Source organism: Theobroma cacao, chromosome 6 (genome assembly GCF_053813885.1).
Source record: "Theobroma cacao isolate CCN51 chromosome 6, ASM5381388v1, whole genome shotgun sequence".
NCBI classification, from domain to species: Eukaryota; Viridiplantae; Streptophyta; class Magnoliopsida; order Malvales; family Malvaceae; genus Theobroma; species Theobroma cacao.
In genome coordinates this window covers 4,022,247-4,043,159 of record NC_142644.1, presented here as the reverse complement: position 1 = coordinate 4,043,159, position 20,913 = coordinate 4,022,247, and the positions used below count along the sequence as shown (strand labels likewise).

At 31.9% G+C, this 20,913-nt stretch overlaps 2 protein-coding genes across 2 annotated transcripts; one reads left to right on the top strand and one right to left on the bottom strand.

The window, feature by feature from the left end:
- The first annotated feature begins 5,165 nt into the window (after positions 1-5,165).
- Positions 5,166-8,674, top strand: NIP6;1 (NOD26-like intrinsic protein 6;1). The gene is made up of 5 exons (XM_007023339.3): positions 5,166-5,617; positions 5,822-6,046; positions 6,136-6,330; positions 6,852-6,913; positions 7,992-8,674. The coding sequence occupies exons 1-5, from the start codon at positions 5,390-5,392 to the stop codon at positions 8,185-8,187; spliced, it is 906 nt and encodes a 301-aa protein (XP_007023401.3). The 5' UTR covers positions 5,166-5,389; the 3' UTR covers positions 8,188-8,674.
- A 996-nt stretch (positions 8,675-9,670) lies between these two features.
- On the bottom strand, positions 9,671-10,435 carry LOC18595412 (uncharacterized). The gene has a single exon (XM_007023338.3). It carries the CDS (start codon positions 10,335-10,337, stop codon positions 9,969-9,971), a length of 369 nt encoding a protein of 122 aa, XP_007023400.3. The 5' UTR covers positions 10,338-10,435; the 3' UTR covers positions 9,671-9,968.
- Positions 10,436-20,913: the final 10,478 nt, after the last annotated feature.

Below are 20,913 nucleotides of genomic sequence, written 5' to 3'. Positions count from 1 at the left end.
CTTTTGAGACTTTTGACTTGATAGGGCCATCTAGCGTCATGACGTACTTTAAAAAGTTATGACATTTTGCTAAAATACAAAGGAAACCCAATCATCCAATATTTTGAGCCAATTTTATTGGTTTAATGATCTTTATTTAATGAAAAAGGTAGTGTTGGCCAGAGAATAACGTGGGTTGAATTACCAACAATCTTTTTATAACTACTTTACGTCATTAAAGAAAAAGCAAGGTCCTCTATTTGTTTAAAATATGTTTATATGATTTCCATAGGATTTGGTGGCATAATTTTATGTTAAATTAATGCTGATACTTAGGATGGAAAAGAATAAGACATGTGTCACTCGAATTTTTTTACGATGAAATAATAAATTAAATAAGTTTTGTTCTTTTTATTGAGTTAATCAAGTTTTTGTATTTATATTTTGAATCAAATAAGTTTTCATGATTAATGCTGTCATGTTATAGTAAATATTGGGATTGTCACATGACTATATTAAAATGTTAAATCAACATGCAATATCACTATTAATTATAACAAGTTAACATGTTACATCAGCATCACATGGATATAAAATGATTAGAGTCACGATAATTAGTCAATTATTAATCATACGGGGTTTATTTGATTTAAAATAAAAATATAAGAATTTGATTAAACACAATAAAAGAATAAAACTTATTTAAATTTTCGTGAATAGTTGCAAAAAATTTTTAAATATTATATCAAAGATAAATGATAACTTTGTATCACCATAAGTAAAGTGGTAAATTTACATCTTATCCTATAAATTTAATATATGATTTTGTTATATTTTAAATAATTCAATAAAAAGGAAATATTCTTGGTAAAAAAAAGAAGAAGAAGAAATATTTAAATTTAAATATAATAATTGGGTCATTATTCATCATTTAAGTTTTTGAAATAATCGATCATCTAACTTAACATGATATTTAAAGTATCTAATTTATTATCCCATGCTTCTTATATATATATGAGTGATAACATGGTGTGATACTTATACACGAGGGGAGTATTTAATTTTTTTTAATTGACATTAAAATAAATCTCATGACATGCAATTATGGTTGCGGTATTTTAGATACTACAATATAATAGTAGTTGCTTTTTCTATATATTACCGATTGATATGATTAAGTTGAATATTTGTCTTAAAAATTAATACTATTTCACATTTTATTATATAAAGAAAATTAGAGAAAATTGGGAAGAGAATGGAATAGATTAATGAAATGAAAGGAAAAGAAAATAAAACCTCAATAAAAAGTATGGGCATTTAGCATGAAGTTGACCTCTTCAGTCTTCATGCACTTAACTTTCATTGTGCGAGACAAAATGATGAACCATGCATGCCTCTCATAGTTTCTTGTTTGAAGCAAATCACAATCCACAATTAAATGGGTTCCTTTTCTCATTTTCTCCCCCTTTTTAATTCCATCACTTTTCAGTCTTAATTAATTTCCGAATGGAGATTTCTACATAAAAATTTTAAACATCCTTTTCTTTTTCATAGGTTTGTTTTCTTTCCTCACAAAATCTCATGTTAATCATGTTCATAGAGATGTGACATCATTTTTTGCTAGCTATTGACTTACCTAACGGGCACAATCTTTTTTTCTTTTTCTTTCTTCAGGTTTGGATATTAATTATGATATTATTAGGATATACTATAGAAGAAATTATGAAGAATAGTCTTTTTTGATAGGGATATTTTAAAAATAATTATCAAAATAAGTTTAACTGTTTTTAGCTACGACTTGACAAAAATAACCTTAAAACTATTTCAAATAAATTAAACCATTCATCATAATTTCTCTCCATTTGTGTTTTTGATTTCTCTCTCTCACCATTTCAGTCTCTCAAGTTTTATCGATTTCTTTCTTCGGCATTCGTTTGCTATGCTTCCGATTTCTCTTTTCCACATTTTCAGACTTCTCTTTCTTGCGCTTTCAAGACACAAAGTAATGGTTTTGATGTACTTGGGTGGGTAGTTATTTGAAAATTTTGATTTTTAGATATTTTGGGTAAAACTAAAACGGTAGAAATGATCACAGATGTTTAAAATAGGTTTTAATTGAATTAATTCAGCACCTAGACACTAATAAACTCAAAAAATTGAAATTTACAAACCTAAGTTTTCAAAAAAAAAATTTTTAGTTGAAATAGGTATTTTAGATAAGAAAATTTATATTTTGATTTATGAAAATATGTTAGAAACACTTTAATCGGTGTCAAATTGTAAAAAAAAAAAAATGAAGAGAGTTGAGAGGATTTGAAGTTTTGGTTCGTAAGTAACAACAATATTTTAGACATTAAAGTATAACAAAATGTTTTTGAATATGACGTGTAACAATAATTTTTTTTTAACATGACGTATAATAACAATATTTTTTTTTTCAACATGGCATGTAACAACCTTTTTTAACCATGATGTGTAACATGTTTTTGTACATGACATGTAACATATTTTTGTACATGGCGTGTAACAACCTAACCATGGCATGTCATATGTTTTTGTACATGGCGTGTCACATGTTTCTGTACATGGCGTGTGACATGTTTCTGTACATAGTGTGTAACAATCTAACCATAGCGTGTCACATGTTTTTGCACATGACATATAATAACTTAATCATGACGTGTAACAACTTAATCATGGCGTGTAACATATTTTTGTACATGACGTGTAACATCATAGCGTGTAATTTTATTAAGGATAATTTTGTCCAACTTGATTAAAAATAGTTAAAATTATAAAAAGAATTATTTTTAAAAACATCTTATCTTTAAAAGTTATTTTTAAAAGTGCTCCTATATTATATGAGGAATTACTTCACCCGTTGTTAATTTGTTTTAGACTATATATCCATCCTAAAAATATAACATGGTATTAGAGTAGACATTACTTCTCATGTTGTCTATTCGGTCACATGATTGATCTATTGTTCGTGCACCTGAGAGCGAGTATTAAAATGGCAATAAAAAAAATCTCTCATCTGTTAAGTTGAAAGTATCCTGGACACGTATGAATATAACAAGGGCCAATTCATTTACTGTCAATTAATTTTAGATTGGATATCCGTCATAAAAATTTAACATATGTATAATATTATGAAAAAGACACTATCAAAAATAAATAAATAAACAAGTAATTATGATAATTGGAAAAATTCTGGGGCCTCTCACGCACATGGAACCTATACACATGGCTTGTGGGGAAGAGGATTTGCTTCTAAACTTATTACCTCAATCACAAATGAGGCACCAATATTACTGTTACTGATGCCTTCAAAGCATCTCTATTTAACCAAAGGTATAACGTCTCTTGCTTGGTGTAGACATAAATGTGAGGCTGGTGTCACTAAAAATGACATCCAATAGAAGAAAAATCAGCAAAAATCTCTTGACCAGACAAGGGAACCCAAGAGAAGAGTTGAAAAGCAGAGGAAGGGCTAAGCTCATAAGAAATTAAGCCATGGACGTCCACAAGAAAAAAGAGAATATATGCCACCTACTGATGTTCTTCCTTAAACCCTCAGTTTTAGAGTCTTTTCATATGGTTCCACCTATGATTTGATGTTCCACTTCATCTATAAGATAATTGATTAGCTGCGATCAGACATTATATATCTTCATTCATCCTTTTTCTTTTGTATCCCCGCCATACAATGCATTCGTATGGATCCCATGCTCTCATGGAAATGCAAGTACTGTACCCTTATACCTTTGCTGAATGCTTTTTTTTCTTTCACAGACCATGTTCACTTTCTCAAAGATGTGGGGAAATTCCATAGTTTATAGTAATGCATTTACAAACAGTTTCCTTTCATATCATAACCTTTGAAATGGAATGAAATGAAATGAAACACCACCCTAGCTTTCATCCTTTAGAAATTAAACAAGGGTCTTTATCAATTCCTCTCACCCCCAAAAGGATACCACTGATGATCAGACTGATCTTTAACAGTGAAGAACATATTCCAAATTCATAACATGCATGCATGGTAATGTTTCTCATGAAGTTACCCTGCATTTAATCTATTTGCTTCTTATTTTCTGAAAAAGAAGAAAAAAAAAAGCAGCCTTTGGATTTCTCAAAGCTGTTATGGTATCAAACAAATAATAAAAATAAAGAAGTATATATATATATATATATATATATATATATATAGAGAGAGAGAGAGAGAGAGAGAGAGAGAGAGAGAGAGAGAAATTGGTTTTTGTCAATAGTTTCTTCGAAACTAGCTAGGAAGTACTGTGGAAGCTTCAAAAGAAACTAGATTAGCTTCATAATTTAATTCAGTTTGATGGGGATGCACATAAAATAAAATTCCACCGAGCCTGTTGAATATTTTAATGGTCCATTCTCAGAGATTCCCTGTAGCAATTACTTGATATTTTATGCTACTAGTTAATAGTATTTTAGTAGTATGCTCGTGGTACAACAGCCAATCACACATGAATCCCATGAGTGGGGAAACCAAGCAGCTATTGTTGCTGTTAATTATCAGCCAATAGACCAAATCAGGCTGCTTAAAATTATGAAATGGACTGATCATAGAGTTTGCAAAAGGCTAGGCTAGGAATCTGATTAATATATAATGCCAAGATGAATCTGTATTAAGTAGGATTCAAATGATTTCATCTTTTAACTAGGAAGGGGTTGAGATTTGGTGGATGGATTTGGATGATCTCCAATGCATTGGAGAGTTCAATTTTCATTTCTTTTGTTCATCATGCCACTCATTAATTAGTTTATCCATGAACTCTGACAACATATTTAGTATTTTCTAATGAATCATTGAACCAATAGATAGGAGATGAATCAAACCCCAAGGTTTAATTAGTAAGCTATCAAAATGTGGAGCTTTGAACCTATGCTATGACTGCATGTCTGACCTGTCTTTTTTTCTCAAGCAGACACCAAAGTAAGAAGCTAACTACAGTTGTCCACTCCACTCCATAATCGAGTGAAGGCATGGAGTAGATAAAAAACCTGATAAGTGGGAAAGACAGGAAATTCATTATTCATGTCTCATGTTAAAAGCCTCTTTCCAACAATCATCTACTGCAAGACTTCTTCAATGTCCCACCCTCCACTACCTCCAGAGCCATACCCTTCTTTCTTTTCCCATCTCATTGTTGCAACCACTAACTTAGTTCTTTCTCTCTCTTATCTCTTGGGATTCTCTAAGTCAACTCCTTGTCTGTAGTATAAATACCTGACATTAAGCTCATCAGTAGCATCCAAAACAAGTGACAACGAAGTGCGGTAACTTAATTAAGCCTTCTCTTCTCTTCCTATTACACCATTTATTATTAGTTTACGTTTGTTCTTTCAAGTTTGTTTTGAATAATTAGTGATATAAATGGAGAATGAGGATGCTCCATCTGCTCCTTCAACCCCAGCAACACCAGGGACTCCTGGTGCTCCTCTCTTTGGGGGGTTTAGGGGAGATCAGAAGGGTGGGATCAGTAGAAAATCCCTTCTCAAGAGCTGCAGATGCTTCAGTGTGGAAGAATGGTCCATGGAAGAAGGGAGATTACCCCCTGTTTCTTGTTCATTGCCACCTCCTCCTGTCTCACTCACAAGAAAGGTATGAAAAATACACCAAGTTGTAAGAAGAGATCTTTTACATTTAAAATTTATTTGTGTGAAAATTCTCAATGGCTTGAAGCGAAAAGGGCATTTTGAGTTATTTGTGCTGTTCTCTATGGCCTAGTCAAACAGATCAGTTTAAAATTCAACAAATAGAGATCAAGGCTGATCCAGTTTTCCATTTGTTATTGACCAAAACCAGGTGGGAGCTGAGTTCATAGGTACTCTCATACTAATCTTTGCTGGGACAGCCACAGCCATTGTGAACCAAAAGACACAAGGCTCTGAAACACTCATTGGCCTGGCTGCCTCCACCGGCCTTGCTGTCATGATTGTTATACTCTCCACTGGTCACATCTCGGGAGCACATCTCAATCCAGCAATCACCATTTCCTTTGCTGCACTCAAACACTTTCCCTGGAAACATGTAACCTCCAGGCTTTTTTTTTTTTTTTGGTTTTATTAGAAACTTTTATATATATACATATAACTAACAATTTTGCTTTTAATATGCAGGTACCAGTCTACATTGGAGCACAGGTAATGGCATCACTATGCGCTGCATTTGCACTAAAGGGAGTGTTTCACCCATTTTTGGGAGGGGGAGTCACAGTTCCTTCAGGCGGATTCGGTCAAGCTTTTGCTTTGGAGTTTGTTATTAGCTTCAATCTCATGTTTGTTGTCACTGCTGTGGCCACCGACACTAGAGCTGTAAGTGCCCTTTTCCCATGTGCTTTTTCCAAGTGTAAAAACAGCCCAACAAAGAGAGAAGAAAAGACTATAAATTATTGAGGACGCTAATGGACAAACACCCCTCTACAAGAGACCAGAGTCTCTTATAATTTACATTATTATTATTATTATTATTTTTAATTTTAAACTCCTAAGAGACAAGAGTCAATGAAGAGGTTTGCACCCTACAAAGCTCAATCTCCAATGAATAGAAATAAAACACAAAGATAATAATAAATACAAGAAGTTCACATCCCCGGAAATCATAGGTCAAGGTGGAGAGATAATTAGATACTATTGCACCCATGTTTACCTCCATTTCGAAGGTGGTTAGGAATTGATTTTCACCTACTTTTGACTCACCAAATTTCCCTGCATGAGACAAAATTATACTGCAGGGCATCACTATTCATGAAATATGTTGTGGAAAGAACTGTAAATCGATGGTTTAAGGAAGATGGATATGGGAATCTTGTAATGTGAGGGGTGACAATGTGCAGGTGGGAGAGCTGGCGGGAATCGCGGTTGGAGCTACTGTCATGCTCAATATACTCATAGCCGGGTATGTCACTGAAATCCTTTGTTGTTATTATTATTATTATAAACCAGAAGATTAATCACGAGATAACTTGTAAAACAAGCAGAGTCATCTCAGTTCTGTCTTGACAAGGTTAAGAGCCATGTCTTGTGCTGCTAAGGATCCTAATCTTCTTTGGTCTTTGGTTGATTTATTATTTGGGATTCAGCCATGCCAAGTAGGTTAGTGTTTATCCATAACTTTGCTTAAGGGGAGAGAGGAAGATCAAGGCTGTAAGGAGACAATTAGCACATGTTTCACTGATCAAGAAATTAAAATATATCTGTGACAACTAGATATTAAGACCTCTTGGACTATTTTCTTTTACTCCAACAATTTTGACATAATCTAGGAAATATATAAATCAGACAGAAAATCTAAGTGAAACGTCTAATGGTCTGATTCTTCGTTCCAAGTATGAGAAATGGGTAGCATTTGGTAGATATTGTTTGAGAAATCTTTGGTCATAGAGGCCACTGCTGTTGATCTTGGCATGGTAGCTTTGCCCTAGTGCAATAAGATGATATTGAGCTGTGATTTTGAATAGTCATCATAATTTATACCTTCGAATCTGCATAAGCATCAGGGTTTTTAGCTGAGTGTATTCATTTTCAATTTAACAACAAATATGATAAGTATCTGCTAGAAATATATATAAAAGATCAAGTCAAACCAATTATGACATCAAAGACAACTCAGTGCCCACAATTATGAAACCCCATCAAAGTTCAAAGCCACCCACCCCCCTTTCTTCCTTTTCTTCTTTCTTTAAAAAAGTTAACACTAATTAAGGGAGGGTAGAGGGAGGAAGGGAAGAGATTCTATGAAAGCAACATTTGGGAAGCAAAATACAGTTAAGGAAACAAAAGAGTGGGATCGTAATTTGAGCTTTAAAAATTTCTACAGTACCTTCAACTATTAGAAAGTTCAAAAAGAAAAAAGTACCCTTCCTCTTCTCTGTTCAATCCTGACCACAATGAGAATTTAGCGCTCTCAACGCTAAGTACTTGATGAATTCCATGAGATGTTCCTCAGAAATCCTTTCTTTTGTGCTGTGGAACAGACCATTTACAGGTGCTTCAATGAATCCAGTAAGAACATTGGGGCCAGCCATAGCAGCAAATAACTACAAAGCTATATGGGTCTACTTCACTGCTCCCATCCTGGGGGCGCTATGTGGTGCAGGAACCTATACTGCTGTCAAGCTGCCCGAGGAAGATGGTGAAAAGCCTTTAACTGTGAGGAGCTTCAGGAGGTAATTAGCATCCATCAATGACCTGCACGATCCAGGACTTCATGAGGAAACATAGCAGATGAACGGGGAGCAATTTCATAATTGTGACACATTGGAATTTGGATATAAATAAGTGAATTGTGTGTATCGATCATATATATATATATACATGTATAACAGTGTAGTCAAGCTATAGATGTTCCTGAAAAATTGGGAGAAAAAGATACAAGAAATTGGCATTTGACTTTCATTGGCGAGTGTATATTGGAGTTTGGCTGGGTTAAAAAAGATGGGGAACGACTGAAAATAGGAGGAAGAAACAGGATGTGGTTTAGGGCTTTCAACCCTTGTTCTCTAGGGGCAAATGACCAGGAAAAAAGGGTATTGTGTAGGCCTTTTCTCTCCTCTTCCAGTTTTTTCCCACCTATTTCCCTCCCCCTCTTAAAGGCCATGTAAAAGTGGAGAAATGAGAAATGAAGATTGGATCTCTTACAGTGTTTCTCTTCCTCCTATTCAAGACTCTTTAGCTCCTTGTTGAACCACATTATTCAGATATGCAGTTTTGCACATATAGAATATGCATTATAACTAACAAGTAGTTCCTCTAGAAGCTTTACAAGTTTATTTTCATTTGCAGACAATATTAACCATCTAAATTCAAGTTGGCCAAGAGACAAGTTTGTGCATCCACAATCATCAGTCATCACAGGACTTGTCTGTGCATTCAACATAAATATTGCACTCAGCAATTTTTATTTCCTTTATGGACAGTTTGGATGGGAGGATTCAAAGTTGGAACCTCCTTGGAGGTAGAGAGTAGCAACTATCAAGCTATGTCCTTGGCTATGTAGTGCTTGTAAGAAAATCTATGGGCAAAAGCAAATATGTAATCGTAAACGGGATACAAAGATTAAAGTAGAAAGAAGTACACTGCCAATTTCTACTCAATAAGTAATATCAAGCTGTAACCGAAGGCAGCAAAGTCACCACTGAAACCAAGATGCTACATGAAAATGACAAAAAAAGAAAAAATAATGTGACATGGTGCCAAGCTTTGCAAAGCTGATGGGATGAAGTTCCTTGAAAGCTTCTAATAGGAACTGGTTAGCATAAGCACCAGAATGGAAAGAAACAACTCGAAAATTATAGAATTCAACAGAAAATTATATTCGATGATATCAATATGATTAACTTGCTACGATAAACTGAAATGCCAATATAGACACAAGAAAGCTTTAAAAAAGCAATAAAAAACATCGTAGGCAAAATTTGAAATCCCACAAAATTCAATCAAAGATGCATATAACTGGGAAAGAAAAATGGGAACTGACACAGATTTAAAATTGGATTCGCCTCCATGGTAGACAAGAATGCGTTTTGGCCCTACATTGCAATGTGCTTTCATTTAATATTACTAATGTCAAAATCCAAAGCATTTGCTTTGCTTTCCCATCAACTAAACAAGCCAAATGAATTATCAACATACATTGACCCTGGAAACAATCACAAGTTCCCAACACCTTGAAACTCTCATCTTTATTTATTTACTTTCTCTTTTCATTCAATTCCTCAGCAACCAAACAATCCTGTGCTTTAACAAATGCACAACCCTCGAATAAATTTATTCTCAAAAGCCCAGTCAAAAATGCAGAGGATAAAAGAAAAAACTCAAAATATTTCCTTACAGCTTTCTTTCCCTTCATTTTATCGGCAACCAAATGTTTCCTGTCCTCCAAGTAACTAGCCACACGTTGAATCTACCAAAAACCAGTCAACCCATTTACTCAATTAACGGGAGATTCTCATTCAAACAGGCAAAACCCGTCGGGAGTGCCCCGAATCGGACCCGAATCGGAGCAGCCTCTTTCGTAGAGAAAGCACCATTGCAGCGACCAAAACGCCAAGGAGATCGGCGACGGCATCTCTGGAAGAGGCACCAGCAGAGGGGAATAATCCGAGCTGGTCAGCAGCCTCTTTAGCAGCGCCAGCGGCGAGGGAGAGGATGGATCCGACCCGAATAGAATGGTTACGGAGAAAGGAGTAGCGGGAGAGTGAAGCTAAAGTGGAGAAGAGGAATGTAAGAAAGAAGCAGAAGAGGAAATGGTAGAGTTTGTCGGGTGCCAACCATGGATCTTTGTCGTCGTCGTTGTTGCTGGTACTGCTTTCGTCTTCCATTCCGACCCAAAAAGTGCTTTGAGTCGAGCCAACGATCGTTTTTGTTTGTTTGGTTGAGTTCAGTGCGAGCTCAAGAGTCAGTTTCAATTTACGTAAAATATTTTTTGAAAATGTTTTAAAGAGTTATGTTTATAAAATTGTAAAATTTATTTTAAATATAAAATATTTTGTGAATTAATAAAAAAATACTTATTGATAATGTAAAATGTCTTACATCATTAATAGAGGTAGGATATTTTCCAAGGAATAGAAAGACTGTTCTTATACTAATTTTTGAAATATTAATACTTTTAACGAATGTTAATATTTAATTTGAAATATTAAAAAAATTTTAAAATATTAATACTTAACTTTAAACATTCTTAATTTAATACATTAATATTTAAATTATTTAATATTATTAAAATTAAATAAATATTTTTAATGAAATCATTCAATATAATTAATATTTTTATTTATAAATTGAATAAATTTTAAGAATAATTATAATAAGAAATATTTCAATGATCATAATAATAAATATTATAAACATAGATTTTGGATATTTTATACAATTGATGAATATTGCTATTTTTGAAAATTGGAACTTACTTTCATTATAATGTGTGATTAAATACTTTAGAAAATATTATTATTGATTTTTCCCATTTTCATTTATATTTTTAATTTTAATGTGAAAACCAAATGGCATCATTGTTTTATAATCAAATTCTATTTATTATTTTGACACCAAAATAACTCCACTAATGATGATGGAAAATATTTTCCGCAAGAGGATGTAAAATGTTTTTGACAGTTTATCTAAACAATAAAAAATGTTAAATTTTCATATAAAATATTTACACAGAAAAATTTTTTCTTTAGCAAGTTATTTTTCAATTATCAAACGGACTTTGAGCTGTGTTTGATTGACAAGGAAATAAATTTAAAATTAATTTTTATATATTATCATTAATAAATTAAAATTTAAAATTATATTTAAAAAAATTAATAATTTTTAGTAATAATTACATAAATTATAAAGAATTTATAAATAAAAACCAATATATATAATTAAAATTTAATATTAAAAATTATTTGAACTAAGATTACTTGAATCCTAGTTGAACTTATAACAAGTAGTAGTTTTGCTATTCGAACTCGATTATAAAGTACTTTAATCTTACTTAATCAGATCGAGTAAAGTAAGGTACTCTTGATAACGGCATGGTTGTTCACAAAGCTTCTCAATAGTTTCTCAAATTTTTGTTGATCAATTCTATTTGACCATCCTTGGATAAGGGTGAAGATACATTATTTTTCTTAATTCTAAATTATTTATAAATCTAGATAAACATGCAAATAAAATTAAACTTAAAATTTTCACAAAATATTTATCACTAGAAAAATAAATTCACCCCCCCAAACTTAAACTAAATATTATCCTCAATGTTAGAAAAAATAAAAGAAAGGTAAGGAACACTCCCCCGATAATTGGATGAATTTTGTAGAAGCTCTAATCTTCACTTTCGTCCTCATCATCCTCATTGTCACTTGTAAGAGAAATTTTTTTTACTGAAAAAAATAAATAAAGATTAATGAAAATAAATAAATACATAAATAAAAATAACTAAAAGTTAAAAGTTTCGAAAGCTTGGGTTGTCTCCTAAGAAGCGCTTCCTTATAGTTTATAGCTTAACTTTGGTTGAGATTTGAGTTTGCATGGACAAAGCTTGAGGTGTGAAAGTAGCTTTCTCCTAAGATGAAGTTGTAGTGCATTTAACTCAAGATTTGATACTTGCTTAACCTAAGGTGGTGGAATAGGCTGATTTTTATCCAACTTCTCAAATTGAGTTCTTATTGAATAATGCACTTTTGCTATAATCTCCTTAGGTAACTCATCAACTGTATCTAGAAAAAGAATGGGAGGCACATATGGCTTGACTTGTGGTGATTTAGATATTTCCTCTTATTGTTTAATTTTTTCATTTTGAACTTAATTGCTGCAAGTATTTCCTTGATCTACTTTATCTCCATCATCTTGAAGTCTATTATTGATGGCACTAGCTAGTTGACCCATTTGTGTCTCAAGATTTCGGATTGATTCTGCTTAACTTTGAATGATGGCATCAGTCCTTGTCATGCAGGCATTTGTCTTTGTCATGAAAGCATCAGTCTTTGTCATGAAAGCATCTATTTTTTTTCATGAATTACATGAACATATCCTCTATTGAAGGCTTTTTCTCTAGCATAGGAGCTCTAACTTGTGATTAAAAACCATTATGGAGAATAGGTTGTGATGAATATGCAAGACCATGATCATTACTCCATGAAAAATTTTCGTGATTCCATCCTGAGTTGTAATTGTTGGAGTATGACTTATTTTGTTGCCCATCGAAGCTTCCATCAAATTGCATTGATTCGTAATAGAATGGACAACAATCACTTGAATGCCTATATCCACAAAACTCGCATGTAACAAAAAGATTTTGAAAAGCATTATCACCCAAAGTGTTAATTTTCTGAGACAAAGTATCTCCTTGGGTGGCTAAAACACTGATTGCATCCAATGCGTAATCGCTAGCAACCCTCATAGGGATAAATTGTTCAGATAGCCACAGAGGGTTCATCACCTAAATCAAAAGTATTTGAAAATAAAAAGAAAAGTTTGAAGTAAGATTAGGAATGCTTGGTATTGATATTAACAAGAAAGAATTAAAAATCAATTCCCCAACAACGGTGCCAAAAATTTGTTGTTCAATTTTCTACTCATGCAAGTGCACGTATCGTAAAGATAATATAGAGATGAGTAGAGTATTGATCTCACAGAGAATTGAATTAATCTTTACTGTTAACTACTAAAATTAACACATCTTAATTTTATCTAAACAATTACAATTAAAAAAAAAAGATTTTAAACTAATAAACAAATAACTAAAACTAAAACTAATCTAAAATCTATTAGCAAATTTACTTTATTAACTTCTAGTGATTACCAGACCTAAGTTTATAATATCCCTCAATACTTCATCTAAATATTGTCTCTTTCTCTTAACTCAGTTTAATGGATTAAGTTGCTAACCTAGAGTCATAAATTATTTACAAATCTCTATAGAGTTTTTTAAAAAAATACCTCTCTTAATTAATTTGCTATATGTTTATGCAAATTATATTAAAGAAAGATTCATTAAGTTTGTGCTCTAATTTTAGCTACGTATGACTTATAGGTGTATGTCTACCCTATATGCAAATCAAACCACTTAATCAACTAAGTGCATTCAATCATACGTTATTCTATTCAAGATCTATCTAAATCTCCTTCGTTTAATCTAGGTTTCCAATTCAATCTAATTGGTGATCAGTCAATTAAAAGCATTAAAAACATAATAAACTAAACAACTTAAATCTATCAAATATAATCAAAAGAGAGATAAATAATTCAGACTATTTATTGAGTTTAATCATAATCTTAGATTAAAAATTTAGTTCCCTATCAAGTTACACATCATCATTGAATAAAATTTAAACATTAAAACCAAGAGAATAAAAGAATAACAAAAAGATAGAAAAAACCAAGGATTGTATTCTTGATCTCTAAATCTCCTTGAATCCTTCAATGACTTTGTAGCTTGACTCTCAGATGTCAATTTGATTTTTTTTTTCGTTCTCTTTTTAAGTCCTTCGAAAGGTTGTTTTTATAGGCTTTGAAGTTAGGCTAAGTTGGGTGAAAAAAGAAGTTAATTTTAACTAGGATTTCCTCATCAGACTATGTAAGTTGCAGCCTTGCCCAATTAATTAATAGAAATTGTAATTGTTTTAGGACTACTACAGTATATCAACTTCAACAAGATTTTTGACCATTCTACAGGCCAAACTGGGCAAAGTGATAAATAGGAAATTGTATATTTTTCTCTTATCTTTCCAATGGTCAAAGAATCACTTCATTTGGAGCTCTATAGAGAAAGTTATAGCTAAAATACTGAAACATGTGTAGTGGAAGTCTACACCTTAAAATTGCTGTCATTCTTTTACTAAAATTCTTCTTTCATCAAACACCTACAAAAGCACAAATAAATCAATAACAACCTATCTTAATCACACTAACACCAAATTAAGTATAAAATTAACTATGCTTAGATAGACTCACCTAAAATAACTAATTTAAAATAATTAAATAAAACTTACTAATTTTATACATTACTACAAAAATTAAGCTAATTAGTATCAAAATTAAACTCAAATAACTCTACATCATAGAGTTATCAACATCCATAGTGTATATTCTTCCTTTTTTCAATTCATTTTGTTATAGTAATCCTTGTGATATCTAATGGGTATTACGTAGTGGAAAACAAAAAAAAAATCTAAATAAAATCCCATGTTGCCTTTTATGGATCACTTTGGTGGTTTTAATTCAAACAAAATTAGGAGAGAGGAGTAATCAAAAAAATAAAATTACATTTGCCAAGTGATGTGGCTATTACAATAGTACCTCTTCCTTTTAACTCGTGAACACTACAAAGGGAGTAGAGAACCCGAGCCACTCAAATGTTTGGCTTCCAACGGTTGAACATAGGGTTGCACTTGAACTTTCACAAGGAGGCAGTTTTCTCAAGTATGCCTTTGTGCTATCTAGGTAGATAACCATTTGTCCTCCCCATACGATCACACTCCTCCTAGCTGAATCACAAAATTAGAAAAGCTATTTTTTCAAAAAATTTTAAGAGATGGTGCGACTAAGGTTGTCTTTTTAGTTTTTCTAACAACTCAAAAACTTAACTTATGTATTTTTCTTTTTCTTTCTTGTGAGAAGTAGTTAAAAAATTATATGTATATCTAGGTTAATTAACTTCTTAAGTTACAAATAAGCCTTTAATATTATAACCCTGTATAATTTTGGCTTTACACTAATTAAATTTTTTTAATTAAGTCATTGTAAATTAAAATCAAATTTAATTTACTTTATTTGTTTGCAATTAAAGCTTTACTATTATAACTAATTATAATATTGGCCTTATACTTAATTAAATTATTTTAATTAAGTTCTCAGAGGTTAAAAACCCCAGTGTATGATTTAAGTCCAACTTAAATCATCACACTCTCAATTTAATTTACAATGCTACTTATTGTGTGTGACCCATTACGTTTCTGACATGTTGGCAATGAAATTGAATTATAATTTTTATTAAATTAATTAATTCAACTCCATATACCAATATTGGTATCTAATAATGCATTATGGCCACCCAATTGTTAGGAGAATCAAAAGATTCTTTTAAAATCTTTCAGTGTACAATCTATCAATGTAATTCATTCCTGTTGGGATGAGTCCTGCAGTCAATTGAGATTGGTCAAGGCTTAATTCTAATCATGTAAGGATATCATTCATATTGAATGATCAGAGGTTTTTTTCATCAATAAGACATTAATTATAATGAGTTATAAGTTTAATTAGATGAAGTCCATGAGATTAATATGCCTTACAAGGGAGCTGTAATGGGTTACAATTATGAGATCCCTATGCATCAAAGTATAATCTTAAAATGTTCTTAGTCAATGTGTCATTGAGACTATACATCAATGATGCTTAAAGATTGGTACATTCTATGTTCTTTACTTTGTAAGTAAGTAATTGATCCCATAGATTGAAGTATAGAGATACTTAGAACTAGAATGTAGGTACTTGCTTAGGAGAGCAAGTTCATTGGACATTACAAGCCATAAAAAGTGCATTTGGTAATATACTCCAGTGTTTATATAACACTTCTCATGTGTCAGTTGTGTAAATGCTCCCTAGATTTGAGACACTAAGTTATCTTATATGTGGAATGTTATACTTTAATTTCATCTTTATGAGTGCCTAATCAAGAATGGCTAAATAGGATACTTTTAGGTACAATATGAAGCATGTAAAGGTAAATGAGTGGTCAAAATAAAAATCATCACCTCAAGTATTTTAGAGGATATATCGTATCAGTTCTTGATCAACATTAACTTATTGAAGTCTTTGGTTAAGGCGACTTGAAAATCCTGAAAAGGTTTCATAAGTTTCTATAAAGCTAATGCTATAACTGCAAGAACAAATATAGAGGTCAAGAAGAGTAGACATTGTACCAAGCTCTTATCATCTCTGAGATATATGATGAGAGAAAGAATTACATTTAAAAACTGTACACTGAAAGGTTGTTAAATAACCCTTTGACTCTCCTAATAATTGAGTGGCCATGATGCATTATTAGATGTCAATCTTAGTCTATGGAATTGATTATAAATTAATTGATCGAAATTTATATTAATCAATTAAGTCATTAATCAATTCCATTGTCAACATGTTAGAAATCTAATGGGTCACACACAATGATTGCATTTGAATTAAATTGGGAGAGATGATTTAAGTTAGACTTAAATTATATGCTAGGTAATTAACTTCTATAGACTTAATTAAAAAAAGTTTAATTTAGTTTTAGGCATAATATATAAATAGTTATAATTATAATGTCGAAATTGTAATAATATAAAGAAAATTATTTAAATTTAATTTCCATTGGGCTTAATTAAAATAGTTTAATTAAGTCATAGGCCTATATTGTAATATGTTATAATTTGGAGAGCTTTATTGCAAAATTAAAGTTAATTTTAACCTAGCTATATAAATCACATTTAACTATGTTTTCACAAATGAAGAAAATGAGTTGTTAGAAAAGAAAAAAAAGGGGGGGCTTTCTCCTTATGTGCTGTCACTTACTTTATGAAGAAAAATTGTTTTTGAAGCAATTTTTCAAGTGTGTGATTTAGCCATCTCCGTGTGAAGTGGAAAGGGACAATCATTGTCCCTTTTGCTAGCACAAACACATAGTTAAAATCTCTCTTTTTTCCTGAAGGTTTAAGTGAAATTGTGTGCACTACTATTGGAGGACAAGAGCTTGATTAGCTAGGGTTCTTATTTCTTGTGGTGTTCGCGAGTTGCATTGAGAAGATTGTTATTTCGATCAAATGAACGTTGGCAAGGTTAGCTTCTAATTTTGTGATTTTATATGTCATTCTATATGTTAAAATATCACCATGGTGCTCTGTGGGTGAAGGTATGTTTTGTTTTTAAAGTTTTAATTTTCTTTCCACTGCATAATTTTGAGCATGTCATCCATAGCCAAACTTAACAATTCCTTCATCATATATCCGAAAATGATAAGAATATGGCCCAATGTCTACTCTTGTTGATCTCCATATTCGTTCTTGAAGTTATTATTAGCTTTATAAAGACTTATAAAACTCTTTCATAATCTCCAAGTTGTCTTAGTCAAGGACTTCAATAAGCTAATATCTAAGAACTATTAAGATATGTTCCCTAAATCACTTGAGGTTATAATTTCTTTCCTGACCACTTATTTGCCTCTATGTGCTTCATGCTACAACCAATCATATCCTGCTTTGGCATCCTTGGGAGGATTCATAGGGGTATGATAAAATATGTAGCACTCCACATATAAGACAACTTGGTGTCTCAAGTTTAAGAAGTACTTACACAACTGAAACATGAAAAATATTTACATAGACACTAAAGTGGAATACCAAATGCATTCTCATGTCGAGTCATGTTCAGTGAACTTGTTCATGAAATAAGCACTTACATTCTAGTTTCAAGTATCTTTATACTTTAACATATAAGATCGATTGCTTATTTCTCAAGTAAGGAATATAGAATGCACTAGTCTCTAAGCATCATTGATGTCTAATCTCAATGACACATCAACTTGGAACATTTAAAAATTATACTTTGATACATAGAGATTTCATTATTGTAACCTATTACAATTCCCTTGCAAGGCCTATTAATCTTATGGACTTTATCCAATAGACTTATAACTTTTATGATTGATGTCTTATTAATGAATAGAAACCTCTAATCATTTAATGTGAATGATATAATTACATGTATAAAACTAAGCCTTAATCAATCTCAATTGACTGCAAGGCTTATTCCAATAGTATCCTCAGCTACTTTTTCTCTTTTCAATTTATTCCCTCACTTGGATTTTCGTTAGAGCTTGGTAATCTAGACTTACACAGTTGTTTTTAGTTATAGTGGTATTATTTTCACCTTTCCATCAACAATTTTGGTGATTTCTTAATCACAGTATTGCTCTTTCCTCATCCTTTAATTTCTTAATTTTTCCAACTAATTTTGGTGAAATCTCGTAATTACATGTAGCAGAAAAATTGTAAAGAACTTATTTGATAAAGGATGAATTTTTTATGTTACTCTATTTTGAATAAAGATCACAATTTTTGCAATTGAAAATAATGTATTCTTTATGAAATTTATCTCATTGTTACAGTCAAACCTTGATCAAGTTGTGATCGAAGATTTACTTTTTTGTATTTGATAATTTTTTTAAACGAGTTGACATATTTCACTTTATTATATAATGAGAATAATAAACTTCTAACTTTCTTTGCAGTAATGGGATAGGATAGGAATTTTTTTATATTAGAGAAGCCTTCATTAGCCATAAAATTTGCCATTACATTTACTTCTCGAAACATATGGCGAATCTAAACCTCTCAATGTTTTTGAATCCAGCTTCAAATGACTTTAATCAAGTCTAAATTTGCACGTGGATGATTAGTTTGTGTGGAGAGTGCTTGAAGAACAAGTTTGTTGTCAATCTGCAAGTCGATCTTTCAAAAACAAGCTCCCATGCATATTTAAGCTTTTTGTATAAACCTCAGGGTTCAGCTTTGTAAGCTAAACATTTGCAAAGCTTCATTGCAGAAGCAACTTTCCATTAACCAAAAAGGTCATGTAATAGTCCATCAACTGCTGTTTATTTTGTCGACTGTTGATAAGCACCATTTGAGTTTAATGCAACCTAACTAGAGGAAGGAGTTTTCCAACCAACTAGGATTTCTTCATGGGATTTTGTTAGACCTCCCTCATTCACAATGTTAACCACCTTAGTGGTTTGTGTTAGCTTTATGATTAATCCTTGTTTTAATATGACAAAAGCTAATGACCAAAATATTGAATGCTTAATACATTAGGACTTAATGAAAAATCCCTATGCTTTTGATTGACAAATAGGCTATGCACATCAAGTTTAATTATGTGTTTTGAGGCTTAAAATAATCTATAGTGTTGAGACCTCGAAAGAGAAAAAAGGCTATCGAGACTTGTTTATTTCATGTGCCTTGGGAAATAGCCTAAGTATGAAGGTGTATCGAAACAACTTTGGACGGTATCAACATTCCATTCAGTAAGAGTAATTTTTTTAGAAAACGTGTACTAAAGTATCGAGAACAAGACTGAATGTATCAGGACAATTTCTTAGAAAAGCAAAAATTCTAGAGAATAAGACCAAGTATATTGAGACACACATCTCAAGTATTGAGCCTTGCTTTCAATCTTCAGAATTTAGAGAATAAGTCCGAATGTATCAAGATATAAGACTTCAAGCACTGAGACTTCACCTTCAGACTTTAAGAGCAAATGCCCAAGTGCTTGATGTCAAAATTGGGTTCAAAAAGAAGAATTTTCTATATATCAAGACAAAGGTATAAAGACATCAAAATGAGGTATGGAGACTTTTCACATAGTCTTGATACTTGGATTCAAAATCTACATAGTCTTGATACTTGGATTCAAAATCTTGATACCTGGTTTCCAAATCTTGATACTTGGCTTCAAAGTCTTGATACCTAACTTCAAAGTCTTGATACCTAGCACAATGTATAGAAACCTGCTTTCAAAGTCTCAATACTTCACTATCAAATTTTAAATTCAAAAAGAGCAAATGTTAAAGTATTAAAATGTCTTTTAAGGGCATCGATACCTTGTTTTAGGAAAGCCAAAAATGGACAAAAATAACGACTAGTTTCTACATCAAATCATCTCCAACTATAAAAATGACTTCTCCAGCACATTTAGAAAGAAATGGGAGAAGATAGAAAGATTATTTGATCAAGAATCAAATGAAATGAAGAAGAATAGGAAAAAGAGAAAAAAACCAAGCTAGAGCAACTACTTATATTCTTCCAAAAGCTTGTGAGCTATGCTTGAGCTTTCACTCATATCTTTTCATTTTTTAGCTCTACCAAAATCTTCCTTCATGTACTCACCTAGCCAAATCAGTGTTCTAAAGGCATATGTGAGCTTTAATGTTGTAAGAGAGAAAAGGTTATGCTTGAACATTTAAAAGGCAATAATGTAAAGGATTTGTTTGATCCTTGAAAAGGCTAAGGTTCTACCTGATCCTTGAAAAGACTAAGGGTTTGTCTAATCCTTGAAAAAGTGAGCTTATGTCTGCTCCTTAGAAAAGCAGTGTTGGTTATGCTTGATCTCATGAAAAGGCGGTGTAGGTTATGCCCGATCCCATGAAAAGGCAATGTGAGGTTATATGTGAACCTTTCAAAAAAGCAATGTGCAAAGGTTATGCTTGATCTTTGAAAAGTTAGTTTTCATAATTGATTAAGAATTCCTTAATGAGCAAAAGGAGAGGATGCAGGTGCCTATGAAAAGGGCCGAACCTCTATAAATGCTTTTTGTCTTTTCTCTCTTCTCCTTACTCTTTAACTTGTATATTTCATTTTAAATGAGTTT

Excerpts from the sequence above, each read along its gene's own strand:
- LOC18595412 (XM_007023338.3), bottom strand. The coding sequence starts at position 10,337 with ATGGAAGACGAAAGCAGTACCAGCAACAACGACGACGACAAAGATCCA.